Source organism: Olea europaea, unplaced genomic scaffold, assembly GCF_002742605.1.
Source record: "Olea europaea var. sylvestris unplaced genomic scaffold, O_europaea_v1 scaffold428, whole genome shotgun sequence".
NCBI lineage: Eukaryota > Viridiplantae > Streptophyta > Magnoliopsida > Lamiales > Oleaceae > Olea > Olea europaea.
The window spans coordinates 122,883-150,316 of NW_019262587.1; the positions used below are offsets into that span (position 1 = coordinate 122,883).

Consider the following 27,434-nt stretch of genomic DNA (forward strand, 5'->3'; position numbering starts at 1 on the left):
TAGGTCACGGATCAATTCATGTACGTATCCTAAAAATATATTCATTTACAGATCAAAATATCATGTCACATTTCGAATGAAGATTATTTATACGAATAAACATGTACAATTACATGATATACCAAACACTATCAAATAGCTGAACGTTGAGGTCACATTGATGAATTGAGGTCATAGATAAGACCCTACTCCATTTCTACAAATTTCCACAAAAAAAAACCTAGTCATAGATACAAATGCAAGTCACAACTATTGCAAGTCAAAATTACTGAATTAAGGCATATAAAACTACCTTTGCAAAATTTACAGCATGAAATCATAAATGTCACATTTTCTTTTTCAGGTCACATATAAACTCTTGCTGGTCATAGTCATTTTATACGTTATTTTTTCCATCAATGTTTTCATTATTTCATATAAGTCACAGGAAAAATCAAAGTCACAAATATCATTGTCAATCACGATTAATGGAGGTCACAAATTAGTTGTATTCAAATATAAGTCACGGGAGAAATCCAAATCACAAATATCAATGTTAATCATGATTAATGCAGGTCACAAATATCAATGTCATAAATTAGTTGTGTTCAAATAGCTTAATGTTAAGACCATATTGATGAATTAGGTCATAAAAATTTATGTCATATCACATAAATGAAAAACAGGTCACGGATAAGATCTAACCCATTTCTACAAATTTATGCGAAAAATTGCTAGTCACAGCTACTGCATGTCACAGTTATTGAATTAAAACTACATTTGCAGGATTTTACAGCATGAAATCATAAATGTCAAAGTTTCTTGTCAGATATAAAACTCTTATTGGTCATAGTCATTGTACACATTATTTTTCCAATCATTTGGTTTCATATAAGTCACAAGAGAAATTCAAGTCACAAATATCAATATCAGTCACGATTAATGTAGGTCACAAATTTGAGATACAGATCACATTGAATTAATGCATGTAACACTACATTCATTAAATTCCACATCATGAAATCATACAAGTCACGTTTATTATCACAATAATGCTAATGATCATAGTGATTCTATACATTATCATCCATAAAATGGTTCAATATCCGTAATAAAATAACAATACAGATCATAATGAATGCAAGTCAAAAGCATAAACTTTTGATAACAACACGTGATATTCCTTCATCGGTGGGGGATTAAATTTTAATCCCATACAACGATGATGGAAGCTTCAAACCCGTTTCATAAATTCAGAAAATTGGAATTTGACAAGATCAAATGTTAATCACCTACCAATTGTGACTATGATAGCATTCAGACCTAAATCGAAGCAATTGACATCTGAATAAATACAAAAATTCTAAAACTTAATAAGCAAACATAAAAAATTATACCTAACTGGCTACTATGGCTTATATTCTATATTTTGTGATCCGATTTTTTCGATAATCACGAATATACCGGATTCCGGGGATGATAGATGATATTATTATACAATTCTGTGACTATTAGCTTCTTGGTGATGAATTTGTCTTTCTAAGGAGATGAAATTTGTATCTTAGGGAGCCCGATTTCATATGGTAGAAGCTTGATTTCAGGAATTTGAATGTTAACAGAATTAGGAATCTGATTTTTGAAATTACAAACCTCTCATCTGAGAAGTGAAGTTGGGCATACATTATATCTGGGTTCTAAATTTTTCCCTAATGAAATTATGTACTGCCCTATACAATTTGGCCCAAAATTTGTCCAACATGGTTCAATATCCGTAATAAAATAACAATACAGATCATAATGAATGCAAGTCAAAAGCATAAACTTTTGATAACAACACGTGATATTCCTTCATCGGTGGGGGATTAAATTTTAATCCCATACAACGATGATGGAAGCTTCAAACCCATTTCATAAATTCAGAAAATTGGAATTTGACAAGATCAAATGTTAATCACCTACCAATTGTGACTATGATAGCATTCAGACCTGAATCGAAGCAATTGACATATGAATAAATGCAAAAATTCTAAAACTTAATAAGCAAACATAAAAAATTATACCTAACTGGCTACTATGGCTTATATTCTATATTTTGTGATCCGATTTTTTCGATAATCACGAATATACCGGATTCCGGGGATGATAGATGATATTATTATACAATTCTGTGACTATTAGCTTCTTGGTGATGAATTTGTCTTTCTAAGGAGATGAAATTTGTATCTTAGGGAGCCCGATTTCATATGGTAGAAGCTTGATTTCAGGAATTTGAATGTTAACAGAATTAGGAATCTGATTTTTGAAATTACAAACCTCTCATCTGAGAAGTGAAGTTGGGCATACATTATATCTGGGTTCTAAATTTTTCCCTAATGAAATTATGTACTGCCCTATACAATTTGGCCCAAAATTTGTCCAAATTCCCTGTACTGGAAAGGGCTCAATCATTGTAGCCAAAGTAAATGGGCCGAGTTTGCAAAATCACGCCCCCCCTCCCCGCCCCCCCCCCCCCCAAAAAAAAAAATGCAAAATCATGCCCCCCCTCCCCGCCCCGCCCCCCCTCCCCACATGTTTCTTCCTTTCATCATATCAAATAAAACTAAAAATATAAAAGCTAATTGTTTTCATGCCTCCTATTTTCTCTTCCGTTCTTTGGGATATGCTTGTTACAATTGATATAGAGTTAACATTCATATAAGTCAAACTTCTTTTAAACATGTTTAGGACATGTTAATTTTCTAACACGAGAAAAATATTATGCACTTGGTATGATGGTTATCGTTGGAGTTGCATGGACGGTGTAAAGTAGCATTTGATGGCCTATGTAAGGTCTCGTTCGAGTCAAAACGGTTTTGAATGAACCGTTCCTCAAGCTATTTCTTGTAGAATGTTGGAGTCTATTCAAGATTAAAAATAAAATGTAATAAAGGTTGGACGTACGACATTTTTGTGACTATTATGCCTCGGGATAGTGGAAATTACACAATAGCAGGTGTTTAAAGATCATTTTTAAAAAATAGGGTGCAAAGTTTAATTAATAAAAAATCAGGCGATATTTATATAATTATTCAACCTCTGATTAAATCCACCCAAATCAATTTCAAATCCTAATCATTTCACCCATCCCATAACATTTTTAGTCCCGTCTCTCCCTTCTTTCTCTCCGTCGCTGACGACACTTTCAAACTCTACAACCGGAGACGAAGGAGGCGAAGCAGCTTTCGATGTTGGCAGGGGAAGTCGATGCAACTTTCGGTGCCGGCAAGGGAAGGCAACGTTACAAATGGCCGTCTCCTCCTTCTCTCTCTTCGACGCCCAACGACACATTCCTCTATTGTTTTCCGTTGATGGTGGTGGTGCACAAGTGAATGGTGGTTCATTGACCCAACAATGTCGTCACTTGCAGCAGACTATCATCGTCGCTGTGAACAGTGCTAAACAACCCCCGATCTTCATCTACCATCACTTGACCTGGTCTCAATCTCCACCCTAGCAATGTTGCTCGACCCAATTTCAATGTTAGTGTGGTTGACAGTGTCACAGTGACTCAATCTAGTCGGTGGAAGACAAACAACAAGCCGTAGTTTTGGGCGATTTTTTTGGAGGTTTGGAAATAGTGGTGGTGCCTGTTGTGGATTAAGGCTGCTGTGGTGAATTTGTTTGGAAATGGTGGTGGTGGTTTGGAAATGGCGTTGTTGTGGTGGCGACAATGATAACGAGGTGATGGTGGTCGTGATGGCAATGCCAATGGGATAGTGTTGGTGATGGTGGTATGTGACCACTATTTGGCGTACGTGACCGACAATTTAGTTATTTGTAACCCACTGTTTAATTTTAACAAAAAAATTTGATAATCCGTAACCAATTAATTTGATCTCGAAATAATTTTTGACCTGTAAATTTTTTTATTTTTGACCTCGAAATAGACTGTAATCTATAAAATTTCTGATTTGTAACCTCGAAAAAATTCGTGACTAATTAATTTGATGATATATAATTGTGTACCTATGATCATTAATTGTATATTTGTGACTTTATTATATTTAAATAATAAATATTTTTAATTAATTAAATATATACCTGAATTTTGAATTTTCAAACTATTTACCTAGGGGTTGACAAAATGTCCAGATCAAACCGAACCAAACCAAATCGAGCGGTTCGATTTGGTTCCACACAAAAAATGAATGGTTTTGGTTCTTCATATCGAGAACCATTTGGTTTTGGTTCAAGTTTGGTTCTAGTTCTAGAACCGAGAACCAAACGTAATTTATAATTTTATTTTTATATGAATCTAATCTTGTGTTAATTGAAGCCCGTTCAATAGCCATTATTTTTGTATAGCCCATTAAAGGTATTACTCCAAATTCAATCCCTCAAAAGTCCCAAACGCTGCCCTACATATCCCTCAAACAAAGCAATAGAGTATTAAATGATTAATGATTATCTGGATAGTAAGGGCTAAGTTTCTATTATGAAACTTGATATTATTAACTTTTGGCAAAGAAACATTCATTTTTATTTTATTTGTTAGTTTGAACTTTTGAAATTTTGATGATTAAATTTGAATTTGCTAAATGTTTGATGCTTTTATTTTTTATTTAAGTACATATTACTAACTTATGGATATGGCATAAGTGTGAAAATTTAAGTAATAGAACTAGAACTAGACCAAACCAAACCCGAACCGAATGGATCGGTTCGGTTTGGTTTGGTTCCATACATTTAAAAAAGTCATTTGGTTCTATTATCAAGAAAGTCATTGGTTTATGATTCGGTTCAGTTCTTTTAGAATTAGAATCAAATGGAACTGTGTTCACCCCTATATTTATCTGATTTTTGAATTAGTGTAAATAATACACTTGATTTATGAATTTTTCCCCTCAGGATATGCCACAGGCCCAACTCATGTTGGGTTGTAACATGTATATCTACATAGGGTGTATTGAAATTTTTTTCAGTGAAATTTAAATACAAAATTTGAAATTCTCAATTAGATTTAGGAGTGAATACAACTCAATTTAGATGATTTTCGAACTATTTTCAAACCAAATAATTCTAAACTTAAAACCTAACCATTCATTTTCCAAACAAATATCATTGTTCACTAACCAATTTTCAAACTACAATTTTAGCTGCATAAAAATAACATTTTTCAAAGAAATAAAAAGTTAAAACATATTGGTATGAAGTTGAAACTTTATAATATGAACGTTAAAATACTATTATATTTGTCTTAATACAAGCTTAAATTTATGCATTATTATGAGGTCAAAAAATAAAATTTAAGCTTATAAATTTATTATTTCTAAACTATGTAAAAATTTCCATAAATATTATTTCCATAAGGATGTATATCATGTAAATTTGTTAAAGTATAAATTGAATCCATAAACATTATTTCTTGCAAACGCAATTTATTTTATTTTTTCATAGCTGAGTGCAAAGTTCAGTTCGATTTTAAGAGAGATTTAACTAATGAAACTAAAATTGAATTAATTTAAAACATTTTAATTTGATTTTGAATTAAAATGAACTCAAATTAATAATTTTGACGGTGGATTAGGCACATAGGCTACACCATTAGGTAGGTAAAGTGTGGAGCCGACATCGATAATCACCATTAATCTCTTTAACAAAAACCGATATTTACGCCATTAACAGCATTAATTAATAATTGTTATATATATATTTATTAAAAAGAGACCGCTCCGAATATTTGTTCTGATCGGCGAATCAATTTGCAGGATCGTACAAGTGGAATATAGCCGGGCCCACTGGGCCTCCACACCCCAAGATCTAGTCCTTTCCGCCGCTTTATGGGCCACCACGACAACCTGTCGGCCCACGCTTTAGTGGGCCCACTGACAAACATCTTTTCGTGTTCCTACTTGATTAGTCCACGCGTCGCTTTCGATCCACCGTATGTATACCGTACGTTGACCGTATTTCGGCGTCCATTCAGGAATCTCTGCAATAGGGTTGGGACCATCATTGTAGCGTCGGCTGAAAGTTATTTTTTAGAAAATAATTTTTATTTTATTTTGAATACAATATATTTCACGAATAAAAATACACAACTTTTACGTACGATCCTCTCATTAAGGAAAAAAATAAAATAAAAAATAACTTGAATGAATTCGAACTATTTTCACTTTTTTCTTTTTCGTTCGATAATAACACACACAGTACCTCACCTACTTGAGAATGGTAGCTAATAACCATTGCCAATTTATCATGAAAATTAATTCACATGCACAACATCATTAAGCTCTTATTCGGCATAGAAAAAATCAATTTTTCAATAAATTTTGATAAAAATTAATGAAAATTGAAACGCGTAATTTACAAATTGAAAAAAAAAAATATGTATCTTTTATAATGTGTGATTGAAAATAAATTTTAAGAAATGAGATCAAACATGGACTAAATTTGATAGTATATATCATAAAAAATGAACCAAATTTGTGAATAAATAATAAAATATCTTTAATTAAAAAAAAAAAAAAACCTCCTCAAAGTCAAACGTGGATTGCACGCCATTCATTGTTCGCGTGGGCAAAAGTTTAGAAGTACTTTTCCTTGATGGAGTAAAGTGTAAGAAATTAAAATGGTGGCGAGGAGCACTAATCTTCACGCGCTGTCCGTGGACCCCACAAAGAATGGGTCTGCTCTTTACCATTGCCAACCAAAGAAAACCAACTAATGTATGAAATGAAAAATTGCAAATGTTCAAAATTCTAATTTTTAGTGGCAGAATTTAAGGAAGACTGCCGTTTAATGTTGAAATTAAAGAGTAATTCTACTTTGAATATATCTTAATGGATTAGTCAATCATATGACCAGAAAATAATCCTTCAAAATTTTCAACAAGTCATTCATTTTTTTCCCTATTGAAATGGACTATTTTTCTTTCGAACTTACCCACCATAGACTTGGGGAAAATCGGTGTTGACATGCTAATGATGTCTAGAAAAATCAGAAAGTATAGTAACATTTTAATATTGGAATAATTGTTTGTCCCCGACTTTGTAACGCGGGAAGGGGAGGATCTAACAGTATTAGGAATTGTCGAAACTTTCATAATAGGTAAGCAAGAATATTATTTCGAAAGTGGAAACGTACAGCATTCAATGGAATTTTCAATAAATTTTATGTAAAACGAGTTACGTGCACGGAAAATGAAAGTTTAGAGATTTCAAAATCATAATAATTAGAAAGAACTATTAGATTTTCCTTTAAAATATGTAGGCCCCAAATCATAATAATTTTTTTTTTGAGAACATATATTTTGTGGGATAATGATATTTTTGAATAATGTGATTAAACGTAGAAAAAAGTTATAGATTCTCGTATAAAATTATTATTTTAGATTTTTAATTACACATTATCAAGATAATAATTAAAAATAAAATGAAGAAGGAATAAATTTTAAAAATTGGGGAGTAAATAGAGACTTAGGCGAAGAAAATCATATCGTATTGACATAGTCAAAGTTAACCGAGTGAAGGGAAAAAGGAAAAAGAATAAATGAAAGGTACAATTACAAGTTCCCCTAAAGTAGCACTATTGTAAAAAGCGCAACAAACTGGATTGGGGATTCGTTTTTCTTTTATGCGGTGTCGTATTCTGATGTGACTTGAAAGGTCCCAAAGAAAAGGAATCGCAGAGGCACATTTGCCAAAGTTTATTCATTAGTTAGAAAGTAAAATGATATCAAAATTTTTAATATATATATTTTTTCATTTCTTTGTGATCAAGTTTTTAATTTAAAATATAAGATATAAAGCCTCGTTTGGTCCCTTTTTTTTTCCAAATTTTAATGTTTGGAATAATATTTTTTGAAGAATATGTGGTTAAAAAAAATGAAAAATTTTCGATTTACGTATAATATTATTTTATAGAAGATTGTGTGGTTGAAAATAAAAGAGGAAAAAAAATGAAAAAGAGTGTATGCTAAACGGAGGCTATACAGTATCATTGTCTACTAAAACAAGAAACTAAAAGAAGGGTTATGTTAGAACGAGATTTGTAGCTCATTTATGTGCATGGTTGAATATTTGTGCTTGTTTCAGCCTATTTTTGTTTTAAAATGTATTTAAAATAATAGATTGATAGAGAACATATAATTAAAAATATTAAAAAATATTAAGTCCTTGTTCGAGTTCCATTCTTATGATAAGAATGAATGTTTGAATAGTGTAATGATGAAAAATGTGTAGCTAAAAAAATTGAATTTGCGTATAATATTATTTTATTGAAAAATATATGGTGAAAATGATGTCAAATCACTGTTTAAAAATATATTTTTTCAAAGAATGAGATTCAAACAGGGGTTAAATTTACGTGTAGTATTATTTTATTGAAGAAATTGTGATTGAAAAGAAAATGGTGGAAAAATGTATTTTACAAATAATAGAAATCTAACAAGAACTTAGTAGTGAGTTTCATAAAACGTATAAACAAAAAAGTATATTTGATCATTTACCAAACATGCACCTACACAATTTCTTGGCTCACCTGTGAAATATTGTTATGCTCGATTGTAGTAGACAACACACACCATAATGACATACTACAATATATGCGAGCTTTTAGTATTGATTCTCATTCGATCCATCTTGAAACACGAACCAAAGATGCAAGGAAACTGATTGACGTGATTCCTTAAGCGGTACAATGTTGATCGACCTACATGACAACACAGTATTTGCCTACAATTGTGTCCTTTTTTGGGTAAATTATAGTGTTACGTTTAGGACATTTTTCAACATGAGCTAAATTGTCAATGTGTGATAGTTGGATTTTGGTGTCATTATTTTAGTCGATGTAATGAACATTATTAAAGAAATAAAAATTCAAGCACTCAAGCTCAAATAACTTTAAATTAGAAAATTTTGAACAATATGAAAGACGAAAAATAAAAAAGATCTTCCATGTTATCCTACAAACACGCCTTCAATGATGAGAGATTAAAAAACGAAGGTAAATCTTTTAAAATGGACGGATTATACATAGAAAACAATAAACAAAACGAAAACCAAAAGCAAAAGCAAAAAAAAGCAAACAGCAGAACATCCGACTGATATACTCTTAAAAATGGTCTCCCACTCCTGATTTATGTCCCCTCTTTTCCCTTTCATCCTAAGCACACAAACACGCGCCTATCAATCTATCTATTCTCTTTCACTTCAACCTATACATATACATTATTTAATCACATATAGTCGAATAATTTTGCAGCCTGTCGAGTTTGAATACATATAGAAAACGGTATTGTTTTGGGGGAGTTTTCTTGGGAAAAATTCGGTGTATTGGAACGGTACAACTCTGCGTGATCCGATAATGGAAGATCAGTTTTTAGTGCTTGACGCTGCGTTCTTTTGAAGGAACAAGTCGACAACTTTTGCCTCCGACCAACGTAACAGGTACACACATGTATGCATATATTAGTGTCTGGGTTTTCTTCAGATTTCTCAATTTTTTACACGACATACCCATTTATACTACACACTTTTTAACTTAGAGCTACATGATCTTATGGGTTTATGATTATCTGAGACTCTGAGAGGAAAATTTGTTTACTTTTCTTGAAATATCAGCAGATGAAGAATTTTAAGAAAAACTCAAGATTGGTTTCATTTCTTGCTAAAGACAAAGACTAAACAAAAAAATATCTTGATTTAGTATTAGAAATCCGGATTTTGGTGATTTTGGAATGTTCATGTAAAGCAAGAAGGAAAAAAGAAGTCTTTTTTCTTTTTTTTTCCAAATTTTCTTGAGTGAATCTTGATTCCTTGAAGTGATGATGGCGGTGACTTCGGCCTGTAAAGACGGTGGCAAAATGGTGATGGATAATGGAAAGTACGTGAGGTATACTCCTGAGCAGGTTGAGGCTTTGGAAAGGGTGTACCATGAATGTCCTAAGCCGAGTTCATTGCGCCGGCAGCAGTTGATCCGGGAGTGCCCTATCCTTTCGAACATCGAGCCCAAGCAGATAAAAGTTTGGTTTCAGAACCGAAGGTATAAAATTTTATGTCTTAATCGCGTTCAATTATGTTAAACTTAATCATACTAGTTATGTCTTATTCGCGTTCGACTATGTTGAGCCTAATCTTACAATATCTTCATGTTGATAATGAAACGCTCTTGAAAGATTCGTGCTTGCTTTATTTATAGTGATTTTACTTTTGTTCCAATGTGGGAGTTATTTGTAGTTGGTGATTAACCATAATTTTATGGATCACATCATTAATTTTGGCGATTTATTCACAATTTTTTCTTTAATCCAGATGCCGGGAAAAGCAGAGAAAAGAGTCATCACGGCTTCAAGCTGTGAATAGGAAGTTGACTGCAATGAATAAGCTGTTGATGGAGGAGAATGATAGGTTGCAGAAGCAAGTTTCACACTTAGTATACGAGAATAGCTATTTCCGCCAACACACACAAAATGTAAGAAAATTTCTTTCCTTTCGATTGCTGGAAATATGGTTTCAATATTTCCCGCATGTAATCCTTTGTATAAACGTTGTGGCATCGCAGTAGGAAGTATTTAAATTAATCTTTTTGGCTGTAAAGAAAATAACGGGAAAGGAAATAATAGACTCGCAAGGCTTTTGTGAATTAGGAGAAATCTAAATAGTCATTTATAGGTTACTGTTTGTTGCTTTCTTCGAGTGGATCTAGCAACAAACCAAACGGAGTGAGGAAAAATGATTCTTGCTTAAAAGTAAATTTATTTAGGATAAATAGTTTCTTTATGGGTGAAAAAAAAAAAAAAAAAAAAAAACAATCACAGTTAAAAAAAAAAAAAAAAAAAAAAAAAGCCATTCTGACCTTTAGGTAAAAGTTAATTTCAGAGCAAGAAAAGTAACATATCCAAATATGTTGAAACTTCAAACATTTTTTTGAAGCTTAGCCAAACTCTTGGTTTGAAATGGATATTCTTTTGTTCTTTAACTTCTGTTGAATTAACAGAAAAAATTTGTTCTCATTTTGCAACCAGAAGATAGGAAATTAAGCGCCTTAACACTATTCAATGCTTGTTCTAGAAATTCTTTATTTCGTTTTCTTAATAGGTTGTTTTTCCTTTTGATGCAGGCAACCCTTGCCACCAGGGATAATAGTTGTGAATCGGTGGTCACAAGTGGCCAACAACACTTGACTTCTCATCATCCCCCCAGGGATGCAAGTCCTGCAGGGTTAGTGGAGAATTTTTCTTTTTCTTTGTGTCTACTACTCTATTTTTCTGTAATTAACATACTGTTATTGTATTTTTTTCAGAAATTAACATACTGTTATTGTATTTTTTTCAGACTTTTGTCCATTGCAGAAGAGACCTTAACAGAGTTTCTATCAAAGGCCACTGGAACAGCTGTGGAGTGGGTCCAAATGCCTGGGATGAAGGTTATGACATTCTTTGGTTTCAGTTTTTTAAAGTAATAACGTTCACTATATCAATTTTTTTGAAGAAATTAAAAGAGCTAGAAAAATCTTGACGAATCAAGAAAATGGCTTCGTTTATCGTTAAGTGTATTAAAGGTGTAGGTTTATATGCATCTGCACTTTGCTATACACCTTCCCATAATTAGACGAAATTATGCACCTTTTCAATTTTTTTCTTCTGCTTTTAAAACTCAATTCTTATTCACCCGGGAAGACGGAAAAGGAAAAAAGTGGAAGTTTCTCATATGTTCTTTGCTTCATTCTAATTGTAAATGGTTTTTGGTCTTCTTTCCAATTTTCGGGCATTTCTCTTATCTCATTCTTTTCCAGTTTCTCCTACGTTCCATTTGTTTAGACACAAAGAGTTGTTTCTTATTTAAGATAATTTATTCTAGCTTGATATTTGGTGATTTGCTTTGTATTATTAATCACGTATTCCGTCATCCTCAAATTGTTAGTTCCTTTGATGTGCAGCCTGGTCCGGATTCCATAGGAATCATTACTATTTCTCATTGTTGCACTGGCATAGCATCACGTGCATGCGGCCTTGTGTCTCTAGAACCTACAAGAGTAAGTTTGTCATAATATGAACTCAACGAAATTTTCATGATTCTCTAATATTATTTTCTAAATCGTTTGGCTGCGTACTAATAAATAAAAGTTATACAAGTTCTATCGTTCCTTTAGTATTTTTGTCTCTGTTATATTTTGTTTACAGTATCAAAATAATATTAAGTTATGACCTTTGATCCAGGTTGCTGAAATTCTAAAAGATCGTCTCTCATGGTATCGTGATTGCAGAGCTTTTGATGTCCTCAATGTGTTATCTACTGGAAATGGTGGAACCATTGAATTGCTATACATGCAGGTTGAATTTTATCTTTTTGTCTCAGTCATATGTTGTCCACACTCTGGTCAACCTTTTAACTAAGTGTTATTTCATTACTTGATTCAGCTCTATGCTCCCACTACTTTGGCACCAGCTCGTGACTTCTGGTTACTTCGCTATACGTCTGTTATGGAAGATGGTAGCCTCGTGGTAAGCATTTAATAATTATTTAAGCACAACAAAAAAATAGAGGGGAAATCCCTAAATTTCTTTTTTGATTCAGGCATTATTAATATATGATACATATTTATCCATATAGATATGTGAAAGGTCACTGAATAACACTCAGAATGGTCCTAGCATACCACCAGCGCAGGATTTTGTGAGAGCAGAAATGCTTCCGAGTGGATACCTAATAAGACCATGTGAAGGGGGTGGCTCCATTATTCATATAGTTGACCATATGGATTTAGAGGTATGCTAGCCAAACGTCTAATTATATGTGATGATCAGTTCCTTGAGTTCGATCCATTAACACTTCTACATTTCGTATATTCAGCCTTGGAGTGTACCCGAAGTGTTGCGTCCACTCTATGAGTCGTCAACATTGCTTGCTCAGAGGACCACGTTAGCGGTAGGACCGTGTTTCTGTATTTGTCCCCAATAAGAACAGTTCTTCCTAGATTTTCATGCTGCATATAACTTATTGGTAGACGTTGTTTGTCCATAACTTGGAGTCTTGGAACGTTATCCAATAATAATAAATATGGAGTATTTTCAACCTATCTAGTGTCCAAAATGATAGAAATCTTTTATCCAGGCTTTGCGCCAGCTGAGGCAGATTTCCCTGGAAGTTTCTCAACCGAATGTCACTGGCTGGGGTCGAAGACCTGCCGCTTTGCGAGCTCTTGCTCAAAGATTGAGCCGGTAAATGGAAAACCTTTTTTGCTCAGCTTAGCCTTATACCTGTCTAGGGTGATTTACATTTTAGTGATATTTGTTAGTTCTTGAGAATTTCTGAACAAAAACCAATTCTATCCTACGTACTGAAACTTGAAAGTTTACTTATTTTGTAGAGGTTTTAATGAAGCTGTAAATGGGTTCACGGATGAGTCTTGGTCTATGATTGAAAGTGATGGCATCGATGATGTTGCGGTTCTTGTGAACTCGTCTCCTGGAAAATTGATGGGCCCAAATCTTACTTATGCTAATGGATTACCATCCATGAGCACTTCAGTGCTCTGTGCTAAGGCTTCTATGCTTTTACAAGTAAGAATTTTAATTTCGTACAAATCTGATTATTATCCTCTTAGTCTTCAGCTAAATCTTGCACTGATCAACATTAATGGTCGATGCTTCGAAGACTTAATTTTTGAATTATTCATTTACTTTTTAGGATGTTTGATATTCTTTTTGGTCATATATCATAACTTATCATTTTTCGATTTCTGCTTTTGTCAAGAATGTTCCTCCTGCTATACTTTTACGGTTTCTGAGGGAACACCGATCAGAGTGGGCTGACAATGGAATCGATGCCTATTTATCTGCTGCTTTTACGGCTGGTCCTTGTAGTTTACCTGTGGCTCGAGCTGGATATTTTGGTGGGCAGGCTATTCTTCCATTGGCTCACACTATTGAGCACGAGGAGGCAAGTAACTTGGTTTTACATATTAGAATAATTGTCAGCTGAATATCATTGCATGATATTTGACATCGACTGTGAGTTCTTCTGTTTGATGATGCTTTCTTTTTTTTTGTTCGTTCAATACAGTTCATGGAAGTGGTTCGGCTGGAAAATGTTAGTCATTTTCGAGAAGACACGATTATGCCCAGTGACATCTTCTTTGTGCAAGTAAGTTGTAGGTCTTTGAGTGAAAATTCATGCATCTAGGGCTGATTTATGCTGTTAATCCATTTATTTTTTGTCATCGTAAATCTGGACTGTGTTGCCTAATTATACCATTCCCTTTTACTGTACCCGGCATTACCATGCATGTATGTCGTAAATAATCATCGTAATATTGGTTGATCAGGTCTGCAGTGGAGTGGACGAAAATGCTGTCGGCAGCTGCGCAGAATTAATATTTGCGCCAATAGATGCTTCTTTATCTGATGACGCTCCCCTTCTTCCGTCTGGTTTTCGCATAATTCCTCTTGATTCTAAAGCAGTAAGTGTTGTTTGATGCACTATAATTGGTTAACATTGAAGGAGTCTTGGCTGATATACTATCAAAAAATAATGTAGAATACCTCTAGTCCAAATCGTACACTGGACTTGGCATCAACTCTCGAAGTTGGACAAGCAGGAAACAGAGCGTCTGGTGATTATTCTAGGCACTTAGGCAGTGCAAAATCAGTCATGACAATAGCTTTTCAATTTGCATTTGAGATTCATCTTCAAGAAAATATAGCAGCTATGGCTAGACAATATATTCGTAGTATCATTTCATCGGTTCAGAGGGTGGCATTGGCACTCTCCCCATCTAATCTTGGTCCTCAGGCTAGTTTGCGGCCACCACCTGGTACGCCGGAAGCACAGACACTTACGCGGTGGATTTGCCAAAGCTATAGGTAATTGGTTGATCCTACCCACAATTCTCGCCTTACATTTTGGACACACTGTCAATATTTGAAACTTGTATTACTTTTTTATTTGTTTTAAATTTTGAGCTACCGTGTTTCTACTTTCTACTTTTTATTTGTATCTGTGTAATTCCAATGAAGAATGTTATGTCTGTCTAAAGAACTCTCTAGTCATAAATTCATTTTCCTTATCAACTTATCGTTGGGTTTTGCAGATTTTTCTTAGGTGTGGAGCTACTCAAACCCGGCAGCGAAGGAAGTGAGTCGATTGTGAAAGCACTGTGGCATCATTCTGATGCTGTGCTGTGCTGCTCATTGAAGGTGACGTTTGATCGTTTCTTTCCTTGCAAATCTTGGCATTTCTCATTGATCAGGATGATGAATGATATAATTTTTTTTACGTTTTATCTTGCTTATTATAAGTTATATTGCAATAATTTGTTGTTAAAAATAGAATGTCCAAAAAGGAGTTATTTTTACCCCTTGGCATGCAAAGCTCCGATGAATTTTGTGAGCACCAGTGTTCATGTCTAGGAGTTGTGAGTCCTATAAAATGTGATTGTTTCATATTATTCTCTTTGTTTTGAGACCAAGAATCATCATTCATAGATTTACAATTTCTCGAGGCTCGTGGAATTATAAAAGTTTCTACGTTTCACACAGGCATTACCGGTTTTCACATTTGCAAATCAGGTAGGACTCGATATGCTCGAGACTACCTTAGTGGCACTTCAAGACATTACACTGGAGAAGATTTTCAATGACAATGGAAGAAAGGCACTATTCGCCGAGCTTCCACAGATTATGCAGCAGGTATTATTCTTCGAATATATTTAACTATTCATTAATCTACCTATTAAATTCCGTTAGGTTTAATTTCTGAATATGTTGCCATTTTCTTAACTCCTTTCCTTTATCGAATATCTACTAGATAGCAAATAATTTTTTGTTTCTACTAGAGGTAAATAGGAGCAAGTGCAGTAGACCGAGCAGAACTTTTCCCTTCTTTGTTTTTGAAAAAACCGGTGTTCCTCATCCGCACCGGTTGGTTTGGCCTGAAAAATCAGAAATTGGTCTGGTTATAGCTAAATTGAGATGAAACCCGAATTAACCGGTTTGTTTAACCAGTCAATGAATGTGATCTTGCATTTGAGCATCGCAAGTAGTTAACTCTTAGCTCACCCTAAAGATGTCGTCAATTTGAAACGTTACTTTTTATTTATCTATTTATTTTCTTTGGGCCATGCAAATGCTTATTTCTTTAAACAACTCAAGTCATCGTCTCGTTTTATCCTTTTGGCAGGGTTTCGCCTGCCTTCAAGGTGGCATCGCAATGTCGAGTATGGGTCGACTGATCTCCTACGAGAGAGCAGTAGCGTGGAAAGTGTTGGACGAAGATGAAAATGCTCACTGCCTATGCTTCGTGTTCATCAATTGGTCTTTTGTCTGATCTTAAGCATCATTTTTAGAATTCAAAGGAAAACTAAATTATTCATCACATTTGACCCCCCGTCATGAATTGGCCTGTACTCCCTAGATTGTTTTAGCATACATTTTTCTTGTTTATCCTCAACTCTTTAAGTCGATGAAAACCAGGTGTTTGAAAGTAGTTTGACTCTATTAATTTTATAAAATGTTTTGAATTTGAAACTAGCTTTCTTTAGTACTTCATTAATTTTATAAAATGTTTTGAATTTGAAACTAGCTATCTTTAATAGCTTAAGTCACATAAATTGTCTTTGGCTCGTCACCTTTGACGATTAGTAGGTGGAGACCAGAAGGGTCGGAAACCTGGAAATGAAACAATCATGGGTTGAAACCTTAAATGGAGGAATTTGCTCCGAAGTAGCTTTGATTATTCTTTGAAATTTGTTTCTACTTGAAAAGGTAAGATCAACCTTACAAATCAATCCTATTATATTTACTCAAAACTTGAGTTTTAATCGAAACATGGGGTTAGTAATTATCCTTCAAGATCACATCGGTCCAACTAATCGAGTCAAATTCAAATTGTTTATGTAAGATCCCTAGAATTTTATCAACCACCCGAGTTGTAATTAAGATTTTGAGCTCATTAATCATCAAAGCCCACCATCAATTGCATCATTTAAAGCTTTTAAATAAAATATAATTAAGGAACAATACATAAATAAGGTGGTTACTATATACAATTACATTTTTATGAAATTAGTTTTAAACATCCAAAAATCAAGTTGCAATTAAATTTTATTAAATAAATAAATTTATCTTATTAATTAAATATATTAAGGTTACAATTATACAATTTACAATTATAATTACGCATTTATAGGTCACAATTTATTTATCGATCACAAATTATCAAATTAATGTATCACACATTATTTTTTTTTATTACAAATCATAAATTTTAGAGGTTATAATTTATTTCTCGATCACAAATTTCATAGGTCACACTTTATTTATCGATTATAAATTATCAAATTAATAAGTTACATGTTATTTTTAGGTCACAAATAATAAAATTTATAATATCAATCACATGTTATCAAATTAATTAATTACATATTATTGTTTGGTCTCAAATCATAATTTTCATAGGTCACAATTTATTTTTTGGTTTTAAATTTTGTATATCATTATTTATTTATCGATCACAAATTATCAAATTAATAAGTCATATATTATTTCTATGTTACAAATCGTAAATTTTATAGGCCAGAACTTATTTCATGATAACAAATGATCAAATTTATTGATTACAAACCCTCTTTATACAATCTCAATCCCAACCCCATCACCACGTGCGCCACCTTACCATCACCACTACCGTCATAGCCTATACCACAAGCACCTCATCACAACCACAACCAACACCATCATCATCGCCAAAACTACTACCAGCATCATCACTGTCCCTTGTGCTTCCTAGATTGTCTTAGTGCACAATTTTCTTGTTTATCCTCAACTCTTGAAGTCAATGAAAGCGGCCTTTTTGAGTTTGAAACTAGCTTTCTTTAGCGGCTTAAGATGCATAAATTCTCTATGGTCCATCTCCTTTGGTGACTAGTATATCGAGACTGAAAGGGTTGAAAACTCAGGAATGAAAACTTTAAATGGAGGAATTTGCTCTAAAGTAACTTTGATTATTCTTTGAAATTTGTTTCTACTTGAAAAGGTGAGATCAACCTTCCAAATCAAGCCTATTATATTTACTCAAGACTTTGAGTTTTAATCGAAACATGGTGTTAGTATTTCACTTCGGCAACATTAAGATTATCCTTCAAAATCATTCAAATTCAAATAATTAATGTAAGATCCCTAGATTTTTGTCAACCACCCTAATTGGGAACAATACATAAGTAAGGTGGTTACTATATACAATTACATTTTTAAGAAATTAGTTTTAATCATTCAAAAATCATGTTGTAATTAAAATTTATCGATTAAATAAATAATTAAATTTATTTTATTAATTAAATATATTAAGGTCATAATTATACAATTTACAGTTATAATTATGCACTTATAGGTCACTACTTATTTATCAATCATAAATTATCAAATTAATGTGCCATACATTTTTTTTTGTCACAAATCACAAATTTTAGAGGTCACAATTTATTTCTCGACCACAAATTTCATAAGTTACACTTTATTTATCAGTTACAAATTATCAAATTAATAAATCAACCATTATTTCTAGGTCACAAATCACAACTTTTATAATATCAGTTGCAAGTTATCAAATTAATTGATCACGTATTATTTTTTGGTCTCAAATTACAAATTTTGTATGTCACAATTTATTTTTTGTTCACAAATTTTATAGATCACAATTTATTCATTAGTTACAAATTATCAAATTAATAGGTTGCGTATTATTTCAAGGTTACAAATCACAAATTTCATAGGTCACAACTTATTTAACGATCACTAATCATCAAGTTTATTGATCACAAACCCTCTTTATACAATACCAATCCCAACCACACCACCAAACCACCACCAGTGTCACCTGTGCTCCCTAGATTGTCTTAGCACACAATTTTCTTGTTTATGCTCAACTCTTGAAGCCAATAAGAGCGTGATTTTTGAATTTGAAACTAACTTTCTTTAGTAGCTTAAGACGCATAAATTGTCTTTGGGTCCGTCTCCTTTGACGACTAGTGGTTCAAGATAAAAAAAAAAAAGGTTGAAAACTCGGAAATGAAACAAAAATGGGTTGAAACCTTAAATGGAGGAATTTGCTCCAAAGTAGCTTTGGTTAGTCTTTGAAATTTGTTTCTACATGAAAAAATAAGATAACCTTCCCAATCAATCCTACTATAATTACTCAAATAATTACTCAAAACTTGAGTTTTAATTGAAACATGGGGTTAGTATTTCACTTCGTTAACATTAAGATTATCCTTCAAAATCACATCGGACCAACTAATCAATTCAAATTCAAATTATTTATGTAAGATCCCCTAGAATTTTATCAACCACCGTAATTATAATTAAGATTATAAGCTCCTTAATCATCAAAGCCTACCCCCAATTGCATCATTTAAAGCTTTTAAATAAAATATAATTAAATTCACATGCAAGACAGTCCATTATTAATTATTTGGACTTTCAAACCCCAAAGCTCATTGTTTTGCATGTGTGAGAGCTACATATTTGATCAACTTGTACTAACTTCTGCAAAGGAATGCAAAAGGTTTTGGGATATATATAAAGAAATTTGGGACCATAATGCACTTGACAAAGAACATGAACCCTAGTCCTAGTGTATAAAAGATTGAGGACGACACCCCACTTGATCTCGAATCAACGAACGAATTTATTCCGTGCATGTTCATCCACTTTTTGAGATAGGACATGACAAGTTGAACTATCTTTACAAGACTTTGTGGTGTAGAATTCTTATTCTGAAGATAGTGTATATGGTAAAGTTTATTTTTTAAATTTGTAAGGTACTTGATATCATTTTTATTTACATATTTTGTAGGACTCACAATTATATATATATATATTTGGAAATGATTTAGCTCCCGTTTTCTAGAAATGAAAATGGGTAGAATAGTATTATTTTGAAAAATGAGTGGTTAAAAAAGAAGGAAAAGTTTTCGACTTATGTGTAATATTATTTTATTAAAAATTATGTGATTGAAAAAAAGAGAGAGAAAAATGAAATGTAATGTAATGAAATTTAATGAAGACTTAATGGACACCAGTGCTTAACTTATGTTAAGTACCGATGACATGACACACCATCTGATTGGTGAATAAGTTAATGGTATGTCCATGAATTTAATAATTTACCAATTAATTATCGTGACATGTCATCGGTGTTTAATATAAGCTAAGCATTGGTATCTATTAGATCATTTCCCTATATATATATATATATATATATATATATATCATAAGAACCACATCTTATACTTCCTCCATCCCATAAAGATATTCCTATTTCTTTTTCTTTTTCTTTTTTTCCACACAGATTAAGAAAATTTAGATAATACAATTGAAATAGATTTACTATAATTTTTTCTAATATACCCCTCCATTAATGCAATCAATATTCAAGGTAATTAATTTATATTTGTGATAACAAATTAAGCACATTAAATAGGGGTATATTAAGAAACTAATATATTAACTGCACTCATAAATAAAAAAACATGACTATAATTTGATAAGGATGAAAAAGAAAAACAAGATGAACTTTATAGGATGAAGTGAGTAATATATGTGTGTATCACCATATATACACTTGATTTAATAATTATTAGTTAAACATATTAGATCTCGTTAATTGTCTTAATAACTTCGATTTACGAGCACATAGTGCATGATTCATAAGCAGATAAAAATTCAAAGTACATGTTTGGTTGTATTGAACATGATTATATAGTATTTTACAAAACTTTGGGTTTTGCTAGTTCTCATTCGAATAGGGGCAATGTGGCTCTTATGTGGCAATTATAATTTTTTGAATAATATTTTTTGAAGAATGTGTGGTTGAAAAAGATGTAAAAAATTTTATTATGTGTAATATTATTTTATGAAAAATTGTGTGATTGAAAAGAAGATTTGGATGGATTTTAAGTTTAAAAATATATATATAAGAAAATCTTTTGAAATTTTATCATATGTGATGAGTTTCTTGTGAAATTTGTAAGAATCTATTCAAATCTATGAAGTTCATTAGAATTTATAATTCTTTAAAATTCATTAAAATCTTAGTTGAGAATACTCCCATTGGTCATTCCTTCGAATAACTTAAGCTTTTATGGAGAAATTTGACTTGATATTAGAACTTTTGATGCAAATTCCTCATATACATGAAAATGCACCAAAAAATCGGAAAAGGGTTGTAACACTTTTTTTTTCCATTTAAATTTCACAAAGTTTGCACTTGAATTGTGGCATGAACCTCTTTCAACTGATTGGCATCAAATTGTTGACATGGAACATGAAAAGATTAGATATAAATATACATAAATCACCTATCGAGTGAACAATTTAAATTAAAAATTTAGTGTTTCAACACCATAATTAACTTCGCATCTTTGCGTATTATCTATTACATATTGTCATCTATAAGTGATAGACTACAAATCTTGAATCAACCCTAATATTATTTCATGTTGAGATCAATCCTTGGAACACAACTAACAGTTCTAATAATCATTTTTGATGAGGATAAATTATTTCTTCTCTTCTCACAACTTTTTTTGGCTATATCCTTCATAGCACATGTCAAGGAGAGTTTAGGGTTAAGTCTTGTGGTAGAATTGAATTCTTGACAGAAAATTGTGTGTGTGCTTAAAGCTTCTTCAATGGTTATGATGGGTTCATGCTTTAGTCTTTCTTTAACAGCTTCAGAACAAAGCCCACAAACCCATTCAGAACGTGAATTCCTGATGTTTGTAATGTATTCTTTTGTGCAATCTTCTTTGAGGCCACAGCATTCACATTCAACAGCTTGAAGAAGTTCATCATCCAATTTAACAATGGTTTCCAATTCCTTGCCTAGTTTGCTTTTTTCACTTGTAACATCGGATACAGTCTTTCGCAGCAACTGGCCACTCTGCGAAACAATAGAAGAAGCAATTTTGTTAGTAACTCATTTATACCAACCAAAAACCAAGTTTAATTCCTAATAAATTTAAGGCCGACTACATTTAAGGTCGGCTACATATATTGTCCATTGCTATATTTACTGAAAAATTTAACCCATTTTAGTTTAGTCAAAAATCAGATTTGTTTGTGGATTTTGATATAAATTAATGAAACGTATGGTTGAAAAGTTAATAAAAGTTGTGGATCTCATCAAATATGTAATCGAAAATGAGTTTGAAGAAAAATGATTTTTAAAACGAGAGCCAAATAGTGGCTTAATGTAAATAGGATACTACAAGAAATGCATTACCCGTGTTAATTTTGGCGTACATCTCTCTTTCTTACCTCTTGCATTGAGGTTGAATCACTATTTCAACCTATTTATAAGTCTACATTATAAGTTGTGACTGCAACCAGAGTTCGACAAAATATGTCCTAATGTTCCTATGACATTGTAGAGTATAAATATACAAGATCATGAACAAATAAATAGTGGATTTAAACCTAAGACCTTTTAATTAGTCTTAGGATTCCAACCTTGTACTGTTTTCCCATAGATAGGATTGTGCAAGTAGGAGAAGAAGGATTCTTGAGTAGAATTTTGCATACCATGTTTTTAGAAAGAGATGAAATTCTTCTTCGAATGCTCTAACTATGATATCTCGATCCACGAAGTTACGCTCGATAGTCGATTCCATATAAGTGTTGTATAAAATGCTGTATTTATATAGGATAATTGTGTGCTTATAGCTCTTGTGAAAGAATCTATGCTTTCAAAAAACTTGATGGACAAATTAATTAAACGTAGACTATATGAATGCATTGCTTTCAGTATGTTAGTTTCTTTTCATGATGAGGATCAGCTTTACTGGTTAAAGTATCTGCATTAAACAGATGAGGGTTGCTTTCTTGTATTTGCATTTAATGATATATCAAATGGCTTTGGCTTTATACTGCAATTTGCAGCAGATATTTAGTAACATCGGTACTGCGTGATTCAAACTAGAATCCTTGGGGGAAAAGGAACTTCTTGTTCAGAAAGGATAGAATATAGTGACTTGGGAGACTCGTGAGTTGCACGTGGATTCTTAAAGATCTATTTACTTAATGTATTCTCGTACGTCTAGTAACGAACCGACTAGAAAGGGGAAAGAATTGGATGGAACTAACCCTAAATTTACAAGGAAGAAAGTTTAGTTCTTTTTGTTGTTTTTGTGTGTTTGCTTCGCTAAATTTTTAAATGCTTATAAGCTATGGTAGATCTAAGGGTTCAGCGGGGTGACCTAGAGCCCCCAAATTCTTTTTAAAAAATTCTAGTTAGTCACCAAGTTAGCTTGTGGGAATTTGGATTTTAATTCTCGATCTTTAGGAACTATTCTTGATATCATTTGAATTTCTCACACGTGTCTTTTAATTTGCAAATTCACTAAACGATGAGGTTGCAATAAAATTCTTGTGCAAGATGATTATGATAAATCTAATTCGTGATCTTCATCTTTTTTTAGTTATTTTCGAGCTATATTTCTCAATCGTTAAGGTATATTTGGTATCGTTTCAAAGAACTAGCGACCATCCATGAGACACATATTTTGAAATGAAAAACTGTAAAATGGTGGACTTAAAATAACTAACTAAAGATTGCTACATACTGTATAAAATATGCATAATATTTAAGGTAAGATTCACTTTGTCCAATATCTATCTATTTATTTCTCACGTATGAGACAAAACTCTTGAACCGAATTGGATTCGGATCGAATCGAGCGATTCGATTATATTCTTCTTAAGTTAAATACTCGACTAGGTATTAAAATCGAGAATTGATGTGTTTAGTTCGATTCTCTATTCTAAACCAAGAACCGAATAAAAATCAATTATCCCTAATTTTTAAAATTTTTTATTTAAATAAGCTAAATTATTGTAATTTTTTAAAATAAATTTGACAACTAATTAATTGAGCCCAAGTTATTTGTACATTTTTTAAATTGGACTATGTTATTTTGTAAGAGTTAATGTAGTGTTGCTATAAAAGCTAAGATTGTAAATATCATCAGTTGGATTAATGTAGTGGTACTATAAATGCTAAAAAAATTAATTATTATACTTTCATGATTAAATTTGGACAAAACGATTTCACTTACTAAATACCCGACGATTCTCTTTAAAATTGAATCAAATCAAATCGAACCATGTCCAGCTCTACCATAAAATATATTTTTAAAAGAATTGCAAGCCCCCAGCTAATTAATCCTAAATCTGCCCATGTTTTTATATTTTATTTTAATTAAACCACTCTAGGTGGTACATTTTATTTATTAATAATAAAAATAAATCCCGTTGAAGGTTAAAAGACTAAACTTCATGAGTTCTATGCATGCTTCTAGTCATCATGTGTTGAGCGAGATGTCTATATGTCTCATTGTCACTTTTGAACTTGCTATTTGAAAATAATATCATAAATTTATTACCAAACCCCAAATTTGGGAAGTCCATAGCTCCTGGATCCACCGCTATTATAAGTCGTAGGTTCTTAGAAATATGTAAAAATAAAGGTCCTAATGAAGACTTATGACCAACTTATAAACAATTATGAGTTTTGCCAAACATATTTGCATATATATGTAGATATGAGAATCATGTGAAGTATAGCATGGCCTTATCAATGGAAGAGCTCATTTTCAGAAAATCCTAGTTGCTAGTTAGATTAACTTAAAGAAGTATGTACATTTGGCAACTTGTTCAAGTTGAATCATTATCACACTAAATTTTTCAACATATTATAAAATTTTTGTTCTTGAAAATCCTTACATTAAGTATAGAAAACACACCAAACTTGTCTAAATGATTGAGTCCCTCAAGTAAGATCGATCAGAATTGTAGAATTAATTGAATTGAACAATCTTTTAAAGCTAAATTGGTTTTAACCAACGACATCCCTTTTTTTTTTTGGAATTGGACCGTTAATAAAGTACGTCTTTTAGAAAAATTCGTCTTAAAAGAAAAGAAGAAAATATTAGAAAAAATATCACATTAATTGAGAAACGACAGTATCGTAGTAAATGATTATAAAAAAAGGTGCTTTTGAAGTTTGACATCTTATAGACATATAGAAATGTGTGAGGTATAAAATTTTAATAAATTAATATCATTTTTTTGTCACAAGAATTGAAGAAATATATTACTTATAAGCTCTTAATTAGTAATATTAATTCATAGCATGTGATGAATTATGTTATTCAACATAATTAAAATGGAACTTTAGGTAAATTAAAATTTGTAGATTTGTATTATAATTCATTTAATATTTGATAAAAGTTATATATATATATATATATATATATATATATATTATTTTTTTCTATATTTTAAAATATTTTTATCTTTATTTGGAGAGAAAAACTATCGGATTCGATACTATTTTTCAACATGGTAGTCTTTACCCTTCTTGGCCTACTCGTAGGTTATTGATTCTGTCCAACATAGTTATTAATCTCGAATCAATCTATTTTGACCAGAAACCCAATAAATCAAACTCTGGTTTGATCGATAAACATAATTGGATCAATGCACAATTGAACCTTCATTGTCCCATTTGAATTGATCGGGTTTTGCTCAAACTCAGTGAACCAGTAGTTTGAAGAAGTTGATTTTTTGTAAATTTTTAGAAAATTCACAAAATCGAGAATGCACAAAAGTTAGTCGTTGTCTTTAATCCTTATCATTATCTAGAATAGCCGTTATCTAAGAGTTCAATTATTATTCAGATTTTGTTTATGACTTTAAATACAAGTTGTAAGCTTTATATAAATTATTGAATTTGAATTTAGTAAAAAGTTTTGAAAATTTTCTCAAAGTTATTCTTTCTTTCTTGGTATTTGATATTTCAAAATTTAAATTAACAATTTAAATTTTTCGAGATTTTGTTCTCTTCTATAAACTTTCGCTGCGTCAAGTCGTCAAACTCCAAAAATTTCTAATTTTTGCTTATATATAGTGCAAAGATATGACTTTTTTTTCCCTCGACATTTGCAAAATGTAAATGGGGGGAAGAAGTAAAAAATTCACAGTGAAATGATGATAAAGGGGGGAAAAACAACTAGAAATTTACAGTTGGGAGGCGTGAAAACGTATTAAAGCATTGTGATTATTGTTAAAGTTACACTTGATGTGACTTGACCCTACCATTACAACTTGTTTGAAGGATAAGTTGGAGAGAGGACAGACAACTTTTGAAACCATCAAACAACTTGTGCATGTCATTAGATTAATAATCTCCAACTCGTGAATTTAACTGTTAAAATTGGTAAACACATTGCTATCAGAAAGCAATGCTAGAAGTATTTCAATGGAGTTTGAAAGATGGCAAGTAAAAACATATATAGATCTTACGATGAATATCTTCAATGATATCAAACCAAAAAAAAACGTTTCGTTCATGTTACTTTTCTAGAAAAAGAAAAAGCTTCTTTTTTTTTTTTCATTTTTTTTTAAATCAATCAAAACCAAATGTGATATTCTCCTTCTCTTTGAATCTAAAATCCACAATCGCTTATTTTCTTAAATTAAATAGAATTTGGTTAAAATAGAAAAGAAAGATATAAGACCTTCTATGAACACGATTAACAATTTTAATTAACAAGTTTGTTACGTCATTGATTATCAAGAAAGAGCTGTGCAAATCAACAGTCATCTCGTAGTGTCGAATTTAGGGATGGGCAAATCTCCCGAACCGAACCGATCGAACCGAACTCGACGGTTCTTGTCAAATTAAATACCCGAACGGATATCTGAATTGAGAATCGACGGATACGATTCGGTTCTCAGTTTTAGACCAAGAACCGAAGAACCGAATCTTTCTAATTTTTTTTATATTGAGGAAATCAAATTATTTTAATTTTAATTTTTTTCTAAGCAAATTAACAAATTAATGATTTCTAAATCCAAATTTTTGGCCCAATAATTTGTTTCATATCTAATTTTTTTTAATTTTTGGCCCAATTACCCATTTTATTATTTCATTTCTTAGCCAAACAAGATCAAATCCACTAAATAACCCTAAACACCTACACTAAAGTGTATAACGTTGTCTCGACTCTCGTAGCCTCGCTAATATTCCAAACCTATACAATCGTCGGCCGACACTCTGACCTCCGATCGAAGATGTGACTTCCGCCAACCGAAACTTTGATCGTAGCGATCATTTGAACAAGGTAGTTTACTAGTCTCTGACATTCCAAAACCATTGAATGTATCATTAATCGTATTTATATAACGTTGTTATAAATGTTAAAAAATTTAATTATAGTACAGAATCGAACGGAACGGAATGGAACCGAATCGAATCGAACCCGAACGGTTCCATAATTATATTTGGACCCGACGGTTCAATTTACTAGATACCCGAAAAGTTTGATTCGGTTCTTCCGACCCGCGCCCACCCCTAATTGAATTATTAAATGTAACACTATTTTTACTAACTTTAATTGTGAGAATTATTCTATCT

At 32.0% G+C, this 27,434-nt stretch overlaps 2 protein-coding genes across 3 annotated transcripts; one reads left to right on the forward strand and one right to left on the reverse strand.

The window, feature by feature from the left end:
• The first annotated feature begins 9,045 nt into the window (after positions 1–9,045).
• On the forward strand, positions 9,046–16,489 carry LOC111387820 (homeobox-leucine zipper protein ATHB-15-like). 2 transcript variants are annotated; one of them, XM_023012413.1, is made up of 19 exons: positions 9,046–9,407; positions 9,783–10,002; positions 10,272–10,431; positions 11,080–11,180; positions 11,295–11,385; positions 11,899–11,994; positions 12,179–12,292; positions 12,380–12,463; positions 12,573–12,728; positions 12,813–12,887; positions 13,074–13,180; positions 13,330–13,522; positions 13,716–13,901; positions 14,025–14,105; positions 14,287–14,421; positions 14,499–14,824; positions 15,052–15,157; positions 15,500–15,649; positions 16,140–16,489. In XM_023012413.1, the coding sequence occupies exons 2-19, from the start codon at positions 9,785–9,787 to the stop codon at positions 16,284–16,286; spliced, it is 2,526 nt and encodes an 841-aa protein (XP_022868181.1). In that variant the 5' UTR covers positions 9,046–9,407; positions 9,783–9,784; the 3' UTR covers positions 16,287–16,489. The 2 variants fall into 2 exon arrangements, with proteins under 2 accessions (XP_022868181.1, XP_022868182.1); XM_023012414.1 differs by having other exon boundaries at positions 9,813–10,002.
• A 4,793-nt stretch (positions 16,490–21,282) lies between these two features.
• Positions 21,283–22,702, reverse strand: LOC111387831. Its single transcript, XM_023012428.1, has 2 exons — positions 22,541–22,702; positions 21,283–21,899 (listed from the first exon to the last, which is right to left on the reverse strand). Exons 1-2 carry the CDS (start codon positions 22,541–22,543, stop codon positions 21,447–21,449), a joined length of 456 nt encoding a protein of 151 aa, XP_022868196.1. The 5' UTR covers positions 22,544–22,702; the 3' UTR covers positions 21,283–21,446.
• Between the last annotated feature and the right edge of the window lie 4,732 nt (positions 22,703–27,434).